This window comes from Colletotrichum higginsianum, chromosome 11 (assembly GCF_001672515.1).
Source record: "Colletotrichum higginsianum IMI 349063 chromosome 11, whole genome shotgun sequence".
In the NCBI taxonomy this organism is placed as follows: domain Eukaryota; kingdom Fungi; phylum Ascomycota; class Sordariomycetes; order Glomerellales; family Glomerellaceae; genus Colletotrichum; species Colletotrichum higginsianum.
The window spans coordinates 471,298-487,788 of NC_030963.1; the positions used below are offsets into that span (position 1 = coordinate 471,298).

At 38.7% G+C, this 16,491-nt stretch overlaps 4 protein-coding genes across 4 annotated transcripts; all 4 read left to right on the top strand.

Annotated features, from left to right (window-relative positions):
* Positions 1-7,155: 7,155 nt before the first annotated feature.
* On the top strand, positions 7,156-7,728 carry CH63R_14483 (C2H2 finger domain-containing protein; the record flags this gene model as incomplete). Its single annotated transcript, XM_018309457.1, has 2 exons — positions 7,156-7,598; positions 7,656-7,728. The coding sequence occupies 2 exons, from the start codon at positions 7,156-7,158 to the stop codon at positions 7,726-7,728; spliced, it is 516 nt and encodes a 171-aa protein (XP_018150700.1).
* A 188-nt stretch (positions 7,729-7,916) lies between these two features.
* CH63R_14484 (WD domain-containing protein) lies at positions 7,917-9,790 on the top strand (the record flags this gene model as incomplete). The annotated part of the gene is given in 4 exon segments (XM_018309458.1): positions 7,917-8,127; positions 8,183-8,684; positions 8,693-9,257; positions 9,311-9,790. Coding segments are annotated over 4 exon segments (1,758 nt in total).
* Positions 9,791-14,643: 4,853 nt separating this feature from the next.
* Positions 14,644-15,285, top strand: CH63R_14485 (uncharacterized protein; the record flags this gene model as incomplete). The annotated part of the gene is made up of 1 exon (XM_018309459.1): positions 14,644-15,285. One exon carries the CDS (start codon positions 14,644-14,646, stop codon positions 15,283-15,285), a length of 642 nt encoding a protein of 213 aa, XP_018150702.1.
* A 30-nt stretch (positions 15,286-15,315) lies between these two features.
* On the top strand, positions 15,316-15,713 carry CH63R_14486 (uncharacterized protein; the record flags this gene model as incomplete). Its single annotated transcript, XM_018309460.1, has 2 exons — positions 15,316-15,407; positions 15,515-15,713. 2 exons carry the CDS (start codon positions 15,316-15,318, stop codon positions 15,711-15,713), a joined length of 291 nt encoding a protein of 96 aa, XP_018150703.1.
* Between the last annotated feature and the right edge of the window lie 778 nt (positions 15,714-16,491).

Genomic DNA, 16,491 nt, shown 5'->3' on the forward strand with positions numbered 1-16,491 from the left:
TAATCTTTTTACAGTAGTTTATAGGTATACTAAAAAGGTACTTTACTACTAGGAGAGACTTATGGGTAGTTATAGCTATTACTTACCATAATTATTAGGAAGTTAAAAAGTTAATATTTACTATATCTGTATTAATAGTGTATTCTAAAAGGGAGATAATAGTTTATAAAATTATGTATAGAATGTATACTAATACTGTATATTTATTCTATATACTTTTCAAGTATTACACTTTACTGTTACTATTTATAAGAATAATTGCTTACTATATCTAAATAGAGTTTTTTACTAAAAGTCTCTTTAAAAGTTTGTTTTCTCTAAATTAAGTTTTTTATTAAGTACATTTACTTATATTAAGTAAGTAAATAAAATTATTCAAGAATATATAACTATAAGCTCTAAAAAGAATAAAACTACTCTAGGGTACTTATTTTATTATAAGTACTATAGGGTACTTAAAAACAGTATTATAGGGTACTTATTTCTATAATAGTACTTTAAGGTACTTAATACTAAAATCTAATTAACTTAGTAAAAATTCGCTACTATTACCTTATTAGGTAATAATAGCGATAGGTTAATAAGGTTAGATTACTAGTAACTAAGGTTAATAGGCTAAAATAAGCCTTTAGTCTAAGTATTAACGTTAAAATAACCCCCTTAGTCTATTAAGGTTAAGATAAAACCGGATCTAAGGAATCTCTTAACGTTAATATAAGATAAAACCGGATCTAAGGAATCCCTTAACGTTAATATAAGATAAAACCGGATCTAAGGAATCCCTTAACGTTAACATAAGATAAAACCGGATCTAAGGAATCCCTTAACGTTAATATAAGATAAAACTGGATCTAAGGGATCCCTTTAACGTTAACCTTAATTATAACCCTTAAAAGGCCGGATAACTAGAAATCCGTAAAGTATAACGTTAAATATACTACGGATCTAATAAATGCCGGTTTAAGGGCAGTTTCTAGTTAAAGTATAATAATAATCCTAAATAGGGCATTATTGCGACTTAGAGGGACTTTAATTATATATAGAGACCTTTTCTCCCTACCTAAGGGACTTAGAATTATTATCCTTATCACTATTACAACAAAAAACAACAATAAAGCCACCTTTTAACCTATTTACCCTATTTACCTCTTTTTACCTCCTTTCTATTAGTCTTACAATAACTTATACTTCTATTTACCAAATTATTAAATAGAGTTGCTGATATAAGTACTTTCGTCATTTAAGTCTCTAATATATAATAGAATATAAGCTCTTCTAGGCTACGCATTATATAAATGTATTTTTATTTTCTAGAATTTATTAAAGTGTATTAAGTATAATAAATGCATTAAGTCTTTAACTGTTAAGCTTCTAATGATATCTCTACTTCTATTTCGTATTAATTGTACTATACGTACTGAATAGTGCAAATTACAGCCTACAGCTAGCCTAAGTACTACTTAATTATTGTAATCCTTAAAGTATCCTCCTACTACTTGGCTATTCTACTAATAAAGAAGTAGAGCCTCTACTATAGAACCTACCTTATTCTAATAATTAAGCCTAAATTAACTACTAGGCTATTAAGAAGAAAAAGTACTAATTTAATACTTATAATATTAATTACAGTATAATTATTTATTTTAACATTGATAGTAATTATACTATATAATAATTTCCCTCTATATTATTTAATAATAGTGTTTATTTAAGCTACTATTAACTACTATACAAGCTCTAAGGGGTTATAGTTAAGAGGGGAGGGTAGGTTAAAGGAGTTGTCTATATTAAGTATTACTATAATTAAATAGAATATAGCTTAATTAAATTAGAAACAAGGATTTAATTTAATTAATTTAGTTTTGTACAGCTAAGGGATAATTTATCTGAATTGTAAGCTTTATAGGCTGTAAGTATAGAGATTCTATACTTACTTAATTAGATATACTTAAAAGGCCTATATTTTAAGGTTTAATACCTCTATAGTTAAGAGTTCTTAACTTTAATAGCATACAATTTAATAATAGTAAAACTATTTTTAGTAAGTTAATTTAGTATTAAGACTATAGTAATCCTACATTACTGTAAATTCTTAAATAAACTACCTTACTAGGTTAATAGTATAAGAATAGGGTATAGTACTTATATTAGGCTTTTTACTAATGGTTTTCTTTTTTTCCCCATTGTGTGACTAATCTTTACTGCTAGATCTAATTAGTTCTACGATAGTTAAATTAGTATTCTTAAATAATAGAATATGAGTATTATAGTAAAAGCTCTTTAGAGCTCTAATATTATTAAAAAAGAGTACTTTTAATAATCTACTTCTTTATATTAAATTATACTAGTATACTATTCTATTTCTCTAATTTATAATTAAATTTATAAAGGAGGTTGAATTATTAGTATAGAGAAGAAAAAGTACTATATAAACTATTAAGGGAGTAGTATAGAAGTAATATTTAAGTCCTTAGTTAATTACTAATTAATTAGAATACTAGATATACTATATACCAAAGTAAAGTCTTAAATTATCATTTAAAGCATGAATCTAATTTTAAATTTTATAATTTAGTCTCTAAGAAATAATTAGCCTTAAAGGTTATAGTAATTAGTTAAACATATCTCTAATTCTATACCATTCTTAATTCTCTTATTATTTATTTTCTTTTTAATTAGTAAAAGCCGTAGAGTACTATTTAAAGAATATATTAGTATTTCTATACTAGAATTAACTAGAGAAGTAAACATTGTTCAAAGTAGGAATAATATATAGAAAGTTTAATTAGGAAGTAAGTAATAATTAAGTAGTAAGAGAGTATTTATTAGAAGCAATAAGTATTTATACTAGAATTAGGAAATTATAAATAGTAAGTAGTATTAGGACTAATTAGAAGAGTATACTTATAATTAATAATATAGTTTTGATTCTATTTTCTAATTTAGCCCTTAATCTAAGCCTTAAAGTTCTAAATAGTAAAAGTCTTTTAGATCTAAGTAGTAGTAGAAGTATAGCTTTAAATAGAAGAAGAGGAACAGGTAGACGAAGTAGCTATTATAAGTAAGAATTAAAATTTATATAGTATAATTGGCGGAAAGTAGTATATTAAGTAGTAGAATAATTATAAAAGTAAAATAAATATTTAAAGTAAACAAAGTACTTATATAAGATAAAAAAGAGTATATAAAATAAAATAAGATAAAATAGTTATTTAATTAAGAAGTTTATTATTAATCTTTTACTATGATAAAGAGGGGGAAAAGTTAAGAAGCTTAGGAATTAGTAATTCTATGTTAATTACCAATCAGAATATTTTAATAAAAAGAAGAAAGAGCTACTCTACAAATAACAAAGAGAGTAATATTAATAATTTACTATATATTCTTTAAATAAAATTAATATACTTTAATCATTATCAATTAAACTTATCTATAGTAACTTACTTACTCTTACTCTAATTTAAAGGAAATAAAAAACTCTTACTTTCTTAATTCTTTATTTCTTTTAATTTCTTCCACTTAATAAAAGAATAAAAGTAATAGTAAATATATAGTATTTCTTTTCTTATTTTAGTAGTTTTTCATAATACTATATTTAATATATTTACTATTATTTAAAATGATAAGTATTACTTAATTTAATTAGTCCTTTAGGAAGTTTATTTATAGTAGTACTTCTTAACACTTCCTATAAAAACTAAATTTGTTTAGAATTAAGAATAAAACCTTTAAAAAGTAGAGAACTAATATTTAATAGTAAGTAGTTTCCTTTAATAAATTCCTTTTTTTAGTACTAATTTATAGTACTTTCTCTAAATTCTAAAGACTACTACTCAAGTAACTCTTTTTAGCTCCATAGAATATTTCTATATTGAATCTAATATTGTAAATCTATATATTAGTAAGTAAATAAATAAAAAAGTAACTTACTAATTTTCAATAAGTATTAAGAATTAGACTATTATTAAGAATATACTTAGTAATAATTAAGCTATAAATATATAATTTACTTAATAGTACTTAGTTTTTATTAATTAAGAGAATACTTTAGTTATACTTTAATTCTTTAATTTAGAATTCTATAAGTTATACTTCTATAGTTAATTCTCTTTTAATTTAAATTTATAGTATTTGGAATATAGCCTCTTAGTATTATTATACTTATAATCTTTAGAAGTTTATTAATGGTTAATTAGAGAATAAAGTTATAAGTATAAGTTCCTATTTTAAATGCATTTTGACTTACTAACTTTCTTTCATAGTTTATGTACCAATTATATTATATAATAAGAATATTAGTTATAGGTCTAAAATAAATAAGTCTTAGTAGGAGATAGTTTATTTGAATAGTCATATATCAAAGAGTAAGTATTATTAAAGCAACATAAGTAGTAACAATATAGTATTTCCAATTCCTTATACTATTAAAGTAGTTTCTACAAAGTATTATATACTCTCTAATTGTTTTAAGAGAACTACTTACTAAGTATTTAATTAATATAAGAATTAGTATAAGAGTACTAAGTGTATTCTAGATAATTATTCTCTTATTTATTATAAGAAGTATTAATCAGAGTATAATATAGAAAAAGAAGTAGAGAAGGCTAATTAATTAAAAGAATAGTAAAATATTTAAAGTAGTAGTTATAATAATTATAATTAGTAGGAAGGGAATTTTTTTTGGAAAGTTTTACAGCTAATTAAAGTAGTTTTTCTTAGTCTTATTATCCTCTTATAATTTTATACTAAATCTAGTAAAAGAGATAATTAAAATATAAAAAAGTTAAATAGAGTATTGCTCCCTATAAGCTCTAAAGTAAATTAAACTAGTCTAGGGTTCTTAATACTAAAATCGAATTAACTTAGTAGAAATTTACTCCTATTACCTAATAAGGTAATAATAGCGATAGGTAAATAAGATTACGATACTATTAATTAAGGTTAATAGGCTAGAATAAGCCTTTAGTCTTACTATTAAAATTAAAATAACCTGCTTAGCATATTAAAGTTAAGATAAAATTAAGTTTAAGAAATTACTAACTTTAATATAAAAATATATTTAACGTTATACTTTACGGATTTCTAGTTACCCGCCTTTTAAGGGTTAAAATTAAGGTTAACGTTTGAGGGATTCATTATATCTGGTTTTACTCTCTTTTATCTTATATTAACGTTAAAGGATTCCTTAGATCTGGTTTTATCTTATATTAACGTTAAGGGATTTCTTAGATCTGGGTTTATCTTAACCTTAATAGACTAAGGAGGTTGTTTTAACGTTAACGCTTAGACTAAAGGCTTATTCTAGTCTATTAACCTTAGTTACTAGTATTTTAACCTTATTAATCTATTACTATTATTATCTTATTAGATAATTGTAGCGAATTTCTACTAAGATAATTAGATTTTAGTAGTAAGTACCCGAGAGTACTATTGTAGAAATAAGTACCCTATAATACTATTTTTAAGTATCCTATAGTACTTATAATAAAATAAGTACCCTAGAGTAGTTTTATTATTTCTTAAGGCTTAAATTATCTAAGCGTTGTCTAAGTAAGCTTAAAAATACTTAATGAAGTAGAGACATCTTAATACTTACGATTTGACATTAAAAAGTATACATAAACTAAATATCCCTCTTGTCAATAATAATAGATCATCACTTTTACTACACATAACAATAAAGCCACCTTTTAACCTATTTACCTCCTTTACCTCTTATTACCCTCCTTCTATTACTCTTACAATAGTATTATTACTACTGCTAGTGCAAATTTCAAGTAATTAACAATTTAGAAACTTCATACTTTTATTAACTATAGTATATTAGAACTTCCACTATACAATACAAGTGAACATAATAGTGTTAGAGGTTTTAAGTTGGAATTTATTGAAAGAATAAAGAACAAAGCTACTATACTATATAAGAAATTGCAATTTATTATTTAAAGTTGTAATAGTTATAAAAGTATTTAATTCTTATGTAATTACTTATAATTTAAAGAATAAATTAATAATTAGCGGCCTTAATTCTTTCTCTACTTAGTACTACTAGTTACTCTATTGAGTTTAGATTTATTATATAAGTATATATTTCATTGTGGACTACTTTAAATAAAATTATTCTTAACGACTTACTACTATAAAATCGTTATAAACACTTACTTAATATTATTGTAATTATTACTAAGCCTTTATATAGTCTGTTAGAGACTAATACTTATAAGTAAGTAACGTATTATAATTATTATAACAAGAAGCTGTATAACGTACACGCATAGCGAGTCGCGGATCATAGCGAGTCGCGTACAGGCTTATCATACCTTAAGGGCACTTTTTCAACTATTTTTTAAAAATCTAATTCTTAGCTAAAAAAGACGTAGTTTTAAGTCTTAAATAACGATAAGAGTTAGATTCTAAGAAATAATAGTGTAGAAAATATTGTCTATTATTAATATATATATACTAAGCTTATCCCTTATCGATAAGAGGATGACTAAGAACCTAAGGTTAGAAAGAGGTTATATTTTTAATAATATTCTTTCCTAGAATTTAAGTCTTATCGTTATTTAACGCTTAAAATTACATCTTTTTTAGCTAAGAATTAGATTTTTAAAAAATAGTTGAAAAAGTGCCCTTTAAGGTATGATAAGCCTGTACGCGACTCGCTATGATCCGCGACTCGCTATGCGTGTACGTTATAGATACTTTTTTACTTATTTCTTTTTTTAATTCCTTTTGCTAAAAGCTTTATTTTTAAAATTATTAGTATACAAACAATTAGTAATTTTAGTCTATTGGATTTTTACAGCAAAGTTAGAAGAGATTCCTATATTTACTTCTCTTATTTTTAATAGTAGCACTTTACTCTCTGAAAGAATGAAACGGCTTCTTTGCCGCCTATTTCGGCAGGTTCTGCCTCCACATTCAACTTGATATCTGCCAAAAACCTGACGCCGCTTTTAGACAGGAGGGCCCACCCAGCGATCCAAGCTCAGTCCCAGGTGGGGCATGTACCGCGGGGTATCATCCAAGGTACCGTTTGACTCTTCCATGCCAATGTTTCCCGAGGCTGCTATTTTCGTTTGGCTCTCACCACAGCTCCAAAAATGGCTTACGCACTGGGGGTAAATAAGCCACGACTGCTGCTTTCCAACAATGTATCTTGTTTGCATCCTTCATCATCCCTCCTTTCCCGACGAACGCTCGCCGCGAAGCAGTCAGCTCTTTGTGTCTCCCCCTCCCCAACAAATCACCATGCCACCCCGCCAGCGTTGTCATGTCGACGCCTCCAACTCGGACGATTCCTTTTCGCCTAGCGATGACGACATCAGTGATGACACCTCCAATGCCAACGAGGACGTCTTTGACGTAAACGAAGATGAAGACGGCCCGAGCACCGACGCGACGGACGTTGAAGACCTCCACGAGGAAGCCGAACTTGACGTCGAAGACCAGATCATGTTGTTTGGCGGGAATCTCCGCCCGCCCGACTACTGGCGGAGGGCGGTAGAGGAAATGAACGAAAGCGAATTCGAGGGTCAAGATTACAGTCCTTCGACAACGGCATTACTAGATAATGTTGAGGAGCAGTGGCGCTTGTAAGGACGACGTGGGCTTGCCTTTGACATTGCCGTAGCTAACGCCCCGAACCATAGATATTGTGAAGTCCTCAACCGCGACCCTCGACATTGCTACAAGACGCTCTCGCTGCGCGTTCCGATTGCCTAATCGTCACCTGATTACTGGGCCGTACGTTAACCGCCCAGGGTCCGTGATCCAGCCAACACCAGGCGCACGTTAGCGAAATCCTCTCAACTGTCAGCCGTCATTCGCTCCGCCTGATTAGGCGAGGGCAAGCTCAACGAAAATGGTCGCCCCAACTCTTGCCATTCTACATAGTTCAGACGGCCTATGCAATGGAGGACAATCTTAAACGGCCGCGGCCTCAACACTTCTCTGATCTGGATGACAGACCAAGAAAGCGACAGGCCACACCAGACGCAGTGCCTCGAAATGACGGCTGGGCATTCCGCAGAACAATAGAGCCTGGCGCTCGGTCGGAGTTGCATGGCACCGGCATCCGACACTCGGGCTCCGGTAGTTTCAGTGCTCGCGATATCTACTTTGGTAGGCCCTCTGCCCTCTTATAGGTGTTACCTGACCTGACTGATCATCGATGAAGGTCCAACATCCGACAGCGATCGCGAATTTCTTAAGGACCTGTATGTCACCGACCCGCGAGACGACAAGGCACGCATCGAGCGCACAAAGGGCGGCCTGCTCCGAGACTCGTACCGCTGGATCCTCGATCACGACGACTTCCGCCGATGGCGCGACGACGGACAGAGCCGGCTGCTTTGGATCAAGGGCGATCCCGGCAAGGGCAAAACCATGCTGCTCTGCGGTATCGTCAATGAGCTGGAGAAGATGTCTGCAGACACTCACATCCTGTCCTACTTCTTTTGCCAAGCGACCGAAGTGCGCCTGAACGACAGTGTAACACGGGATGCTGTTCAGCAACACTTGACGTCTAACGCAAATGCCACATTTCTCTGGGTAGCCTTGGTCTGTCAAGAGCTAGCAGATCCAAAGGTCCGGAAATGGCACACCCGCGCAAGGCTGCACACGTTTCCGCCAGGGCTTGATCCGCTGTACGCGCGGATGATGCGGATCGTTGCAGACAGGTGCTTAGCCTCGTATCAGTTGTATATCGCCCGCTTAGCTTGACGGAGCTGGCATCTCTTGCTGAGTCGCTTGAAGACTTTGAAGATGATGCCGACTCTCTGAAGGAGATTATTGCTACCTGCGGGTCTTTACCGACTGTTCGGGAGGAGGTTGTCTACTTTGTGCATCAGTCGGCAAAAGACTTCCTGTTGAAGAACGAATCCAAGAGAATCTACCCGTGTGGCGTTACACAGGAAAACCGTAACGTCGCCTTGAGATCGCTCAAGGTCATGTCAGGAATGCTCCGACGCGACATATACAACCTACGCGCGCCCGGATTCCCTATCAATCAAGTTGGGCCGCGCGACCCCGATCCAATAGCGTCGGCCCGGTATTCCTGCGTCTACTGGGTCAGCCATCTGGCGGCCGGGAATCCTGCCGGACAGGAACGGAGCAGCCAAGACCTCCAGGATGGCGGACCGGTTCATGCATTCTTAGTTAAACACTACCTTCACTGGCTGGAGGCGCTGAGTCTTCTCGGGAGCATGTCAGAAGGAATCCTTCAAATGTCCACGTTGGCGCACCTAGTTCAGGTTCGTCTCTGTGGGTTTAATCAGGACTATGTAATAGTACTAACACTCAGTAGGTTTCAGCAGAAATGCTTACGCTGACGAAGCTATCTCGGGATGCACTACGGTTCATTCGAACGCATAGAGCCAGCATAGAAAGCAATCCCCTTCAGACGTATGCTTCAGCACTGGTATTCAGTCCAATGCGTAGCATCACGAGGGAGCTCTTTCATCAGGAGGAGCCTAGATGGATAGTCACAAAGCCGAGTATGGAAGACGAGTGGAATGCATGTCTGCAGACGCTCGAGGGCCATAACAGCCCTGTCGCTTCGGTGGCCTTCTCGGGCGATGGCACGCAACTGGCGTCGGCGTCGTACGACAACACTGTCAAGGTCTGGGACGGGGCCACGGGCCAGTGTTTCCGGACGCTGGAGGGCCATAGCGGCTCCGTCTGGGCGGTGACCTTCTCGGGCGACAGCACGCGGCTGGCTTCGGCCTCAGACGACAACACCGTCAAGATCGGGGACAGCGCGACGGGCCAGTGTCCAGACACTTGAGATAGGTCGATGGCTTCGGCACATCTCCTTTTCAGAAACCGGCTTGCAGCTTTGCACGGAAATAGGTTCTATTGATATAGAAAGGACATCCACTATAAGTACAATAGCACCATTACCGCTGACCAGTGCGACCAAATCGTCGCGTTTTCACGGCTATGCAATTAGTACTGAAAGTGTGGATTACAAGAAACTCTGTCAACCTTCTGTGGCTACCGCCAGAGTACCGGCTGGCGCACTCGGCTGCTGTGGCTGTAATAGGGTCTACAATGGCCATCGGCTGTGCTTCAGGCCGGGTTTTGGTTTTTCGGGTCTCCAAGGATATGCCAAGTAGTTAGCAGTCCCTCCCCCATGTTGTCTTTTGTTTCTTTCCTCCCCTGATTCTTTTTTCCCTGCCTTACAGTACAATCTATCCTTTCTACGACAGCATAAGTCAAACTACCCCCATTTCGGCACCCCCCCCATCTCGGCACCCCCAGCCCCACCAAGCTACACCAAAACCTACTACTTTCTAGCACCCTTATAACTATAAACCTACTTATTATATTTAATATAAAATTATATATTTAAGTAAATAGTATGTAATATAGTATCTTTAAAAAGTAAATATGCTATTATTTCTATCTACTATATACTAATTATACTATAAATACTAATGTTAGTATCTACTAGTATTTTACTAGTAAACCTTAACATTTTTTAAAACATCTTTTATAATTTAAAGAAATTATATTAAAATATAAAAACTACTTATTATAGTATATTTCTATATAATTAGTATTATAATATAGAGCAATATAGTATACTACTATTAATAAGCTTAAAATAAAGAAGTTAGTTTTCTACTTATATTAATTTAGTAAGGAAAATTTATAAATAGCTATAAAAAAGCTATTAAGTAAGTAATATTAAATTAAACCTTATATAACTATAGTAGTACTCTATAAATACTTATAGTAGTTATTATATACTATTTAGCTTTAAATTTAAGTTATAAAGCTTATAAAAAGAAATATAGTATATTACTAGTAAAATACTACTTTTACTTTCTAACTACTAGTATATAGTAAGTATTAGCTAAACATATATAAAAATAGTAAATTTTAGTATATATAGTACTTAATTACTATAAATAATTTTAGTATAATTCTTAGTCTTAAAAGTAGGGTTATATAGTATGTATAGAAAGTAGTAGGTTTTAGTGTAGCTTGGTGGGGCTGGGGGTGCCGAGATGGGGGGGTGCCGAAATGGGGGTAGTTTGACTTACCACGGGAGGGGCTTGGGGGTATGATTGCCAATCTGAATATCACTGAGAACGAAATGCTTCGATCCTTATTCGTAGTCCACTTTGCAACGCTACCGATGTGCTTGCTGCGATTGGCCTGAGCAAGCGCAACAACAATAGCAACAGCAGTCTAGTATAAGAGACAACAGAGTAAAAATCAGGAAATCTAATCTTCAGCAACCTAGGACTTGTGTAGGAGCTGCTGAGCAGACCGCACAGCTTCAACAAAGAAGGTTTTTTTCACTGTCACTACCATCATCGTCGTTTTTGCCTACGGCGCACAAGCACAATGCTCCCTAGGAACCCGTGGCAAGACTAAAGCAAGATGTAACCGCTATGCGCCAGTACTTGCGCGCGTAGCGATCTTCAGAACATCAACAGGAAAGCTTCCCGAGGGTCCAGAACAGAGCAGTCATAGATGAAGGCAGCCTGATCATCATAGACATGCGCGGTACTTTCTTGACCAGCAGGCAGCAACGGCAAGGGGTTAAAAGGGCTTTCGGCTTTATGGACATCCTGATTATGGTTGGTTGTTGATGGACTGTCAATCTGAATTAGATCATTTGTCACCAAACGGGTGTTGTGCTCGCAGATCAAGTATTTAGCCTTGTCAACTCACTTTTCCCATATGCAGACCATCTAAAGCCGAAGGCTTTCCAACAATGACAGTCCAAATCCCAACCCGTTCAGCTTCCTGATACTTGGATGTTTCCTCAAGGTTCTGGCCATGGTTGACTGAGCTGGGCATTTCGATTCACAGTAGTAAGGCTAAAAGACGCTATGGATTCATTAAGTGGGTGTGTGCGGCTCGGGCTGCTCACAGGCGCTCAGCGGCGGAAGACCTCAGATGATGGTGTGCAGTGAGTTCTTTCACCTGCGTCTGGACTTTTGCGCCCCCTGGAGAGCAATTTATCTGAGCCCAGACAGACAGGTCATGTAGACAAGGGTTTCCAAGCCGGATGTCTCCCCGAACGCAAGGATGTGTGGAGAGCCATTGTGGAGGAGCGGATCAGGTGAGAGCCCTGTTCGTCCGGGTTTGTGGCTGATTTGCAGCCAAAGCTAGAAATAAAATGGTACTAAAGGAACTATTTAATTATATAACACGCTTAGTTAAGTACCGTGTAACTAGACTTTATTGTAAAACAGTTTTTTATCTCTAGCATGTTAATTACTTAATTAGTTAGTTACAGCAGTGCTGCAAAGTCTTAACTAACAGTTATATCGACATGGATGCCAGACGCTGTGGCGACAAGATACGACTGTGTCGTTACGCACCAAACCAGAATGTGGACTTGGCAAAGAAGCAATCACATTACACGTCCATGCATGGACCTTCCGTTGGAATGCTAGTTACGTAGCCCACAATGCGACAAACCGTTAACACGGAAGGCTGGAAACTATTAAAACCTGTGAGTGATTTGCCCATGCCAACCATCTCTGGACTGATTACACCGGCTGCGTCCTCCCCTGGTTCATGCACGTATGGCACAATCAAAAGTCTGTTACAACAGGTTGTGGCTGGGCCCCTCGGCCAGTAGAGATATCAAAGGGCTGCGTGCAAGGTAACCAACATACAGGACTGGGCGCGTAAATGCGGCCACGATGGGGCCAGGTAATGATAACACTTACTGCCAAGGCAGACGTAACTTTTGTCGAAAGTAATGTGACAAATGCAGCAATGTTGCATCCGTCTGGATGCCATATACCCGCCAAAAACAGGTAGTATGTCATTTTCTGTCTGCAAAATTGTCGCAGAGACTTCCAAAACAATCCCATTGCTCGTGGTGGAAAGAACGTACCCTGTTCCTGTGACGAGAACGCCCCCGGACTTTGTCAGTCGGCGAAACCGTGCCCCGATCAGCCGCCCCTCTTCTTCAACTCGCAGACCAGGGGGGACCACCGCTGAGGAAACTGACGCCCGGCATCGCGGTGACGATGAAGCCTCAAAAGTAGACAGCCGCAAGGTCCCGGTCCATCAATAAGCTGGCAACTGCCCAGCATAACCTGGAGCTCCTCCAGGCCCAAGTCAACAGCACAGCAACAAGGAAAAGGAAGGCAGTCCAGCTGGATCCTAACACCAAGTTTGTCAATATTAAGGACATCAAGGAGGCGCAAATTGAGGCTGGCGAAAAATAGGATATCACGGATGAATCCAGCGAGTCTGATTTACCTAGTGAAGCTGAAAGCTGTATTGTGGTGGCATCTAGAAGAGGGCAGTAATTGATTGAAGTTGATGGTTACGGCGGCTTCATATTTGGGGTGCCCACAAGCGGGTGCCCGACGTTATGTTGTGTTTGTTGCTCAGGACGCCTAAAACTCTTTCCAGGGGGCTCTGCGCGTATGGCTGTTGACTGTTCCTTATAGGAGGGCCGTTTTAACTTTGAGAAGGAGCCATATCATCATACAGAGGTGATGTTCTGATGTGCATTGTTGCTTCCAGTGCCGATTGTTCGAGTTGCTGCCTCACCGGTAGCAAATGTGCCTCAACGTCCTATCTACGACGGCGGAAGCAGTGCCTGCTGTCTGTCACGGGCTGATGGTTGGTTAGGACCATGTCGGTTTTGGGTTGTTAAGGGGACACTCCCCTTCCGTCTCTCATCAAGTGTTGATCTGTATTGATAATACTTCGTAGAGGCGAGACGTGTCTACCTACGTAGACCCTCTACCTTGCATCCCCATGGATCCGATTCCGCTTCCCTCCTCCAAGCTCGCTCGTCGAGGTATGTTTGTTCTCTGTCTCCTAGAGAAGGAACATCACCAGTGGGATCACTGTACTTGGGGACATGATGCTGAAATCTATGCATTGCGGACACGATGGCTTTTAGGATTGTAACAGTCTTCCTTAAAAAGTGGCCTGGATGTTGCTGCAGACTAAGCCTTGGTATTTTGAGGAATGATTGAATTATCAGCAGGCACTGGAAAGCAATTTGGGGTTGTTTGTAATAATTACCGGCCATGCGGGCGCCTAAACCGGCTTATGGATGACTTTCCATGTTGCTATGTCTTGACGATAGTGCTGGATAGAGTTGGGAGCGAAGAGTGATCAATACTTGACTCTGGGTTGTTGTCTGGTAGACTGCCGGTCAGGTGTCCGAGCAACAACATCTTGTCATTGAATACAAAGGACAGTGACCCTGTACTTCGTCACCCATGTTTTGGGCGAACTAAGCATGATTACCTTCAGGTCGGTTCCTATGGACTCACCTGGAAGTCAATAATACAAGCAGCTCCTTCCCTCGGGTTACTCAACTGCCCCACACACCCAGCAAGTCTCTTTGGGCAAGGTAAGTTCACTTTTCAGTCCCCTTTGCCTTCACCTGCCATTCACCTTACCAGCTGTTTCCCACTTTAGCAACATCAAAAAAAAGGCACAAAGCGCAGGGGATCTATCTACTCTGTTCGTTTTTCTTCGGATTTATTCACTGCACAGGACAAGAACAAGGCCTGGACATATCATTACAAAGGGTTTCCATTCACGCGTGGTGGCCAGCACGCTATTATTGTGGCCGATCAAAATCACAATCGCAATCAACACCACACGATCACAGCCCTGAATATACGCAGCGAGACCATGACTACCTTACAAGCGGACAAGGCCGTCAAAAGCCTTGCAGAAATTGTGCAAACAGCGCGACACATTATTTCTGGCCATGCCGACAACGACAGCGCCTGCAGCTGTGATATCGCAGCAAACTCAGTCCAAAGGGTGTACAACTTCCCTTTCTTTCACCATCGAGCCCTCGAACTCGTCGAGTCCGCCCTGCGCTCCAGCGGACTCGACCCCCGCGACCTTCGCTTCGAGTACTACCCCGACCTGAACCGCATCCGACTGAAAATGCCACCGACCGTTATTCATACCGAGCTGATCAACAGAGTCTCGAAATCATTCGAAACTGCTGCGCGGCAAACACTTCCGGATGTCCGATACACAGCCGGGTCAAGCGTCCCTATCATATCCGAAGCGGGCCACGAGAGCCAGTTCATTCCCGATGGCGGCTGGAACGTGAACGAGTTGGACCATCGACCACGACTCGTACTTGAAGTAGCCGTCTCACAGACGCGGGACGAAGTTGCCTACAAACTCGAGGAATACATCATCGCGTCCGGGCATGTGCGCGCCGCTGTCGGGATCAAGGTTTACTACGATCCAAGCAACCCAAGAAAGTACGAGGACATCCTCAGACATCTCGACCAGTGTTTCGTCGGCCTCTAGGTGGAGCAAGACGACACAGTCAGACGCGTCATGAAGTGGACGCCCTTGGTCGAGGGAGGCATGTACCTGAACCTCTACCCGTCCGACTTTGGCGACGACACGACGGGCTTGCGATGCCGCAGGTGTGTTTCCATCTTCATCCGTGTCTGCGTTTCCCCTCAATAGGCTATGAAGGCTTTTAACCACAGCGACCAGAAACCTGACAGCTAACATGGTTTTTTATCCGCAGGCCCAAGGCGGCCTCGCGTAACGACAAGCGCGCTCCCATTCGAATCCCATTTACCACCATCCTCGACCATCTCGTCATGTCGGTTCGAGTGGCCATCATCGACAGAGACCGAGAGCACCTCGAAACGACCGTCCGCAAGCGATGCCTGCACAAGCGGCCTTTGCTCAAGCACACCGGCTCCAACGAAGAGTTCTGCTGAACCAGTCTGCGAAGAGAGGGGGGTGGATGGGATATGGCGGAGGACACGACGGCAAGGAATGTTGATGAGTCACAAGCTGACAACCCGAGTCGAGCCAAGAAGAGAATGCGACGAGCTACTTTGGGCGGGGAAGGGAATCGACTTGGCCGACGCCGATCGCTCTTGAGGCCAGGATCACACACCATGGACGAAGATGGATGAGTCCTGCCGCCTTGGGTCAAATTTCACTAGAAGGGCATTATAGATTGTATATCTGATTATGCGCACTCGAGCTGTCTATCCTGAGTCACTGTGAGTGGGTTGCATATCATCGTAACCATATCCGACAGCCGTGGGGTGCGGTAAAGCTGTATGCCATTGAGAATGTGGATGCGGGCTGTCCTTTTGGAAGTGAGAGGCGGACCCTGGATGAGGAACATGGCGGGTGATAGGAATGCAATGAATCAATCGCCTTTCTCGCACGTGGAACCTTGACATTGTGAAGAGTGACATACCGGTATTATGGTAAATACATCGGTGTGGTTCGGTGCAGATATTGCGAGGGTGTCTGACGTGTGCGAATGGGGTGAAAGTGTGTCCGTTGGGACAATGGCTTACTATGTACGTCCGTGAGCAGCCAGTGTCTGATACTTAGTTAACTGTGGCTGCACCTTCACAATCTACCTGCCCCACGGGAAACACTTTTGCCTGAACCATAGAGGTCAAGCGTCGAGGTTGAGAAACTCAAAGTGACGGGTGAAAAGTAAAAGTCGGCAGTGTTTGATTCCGGTATCGGTGG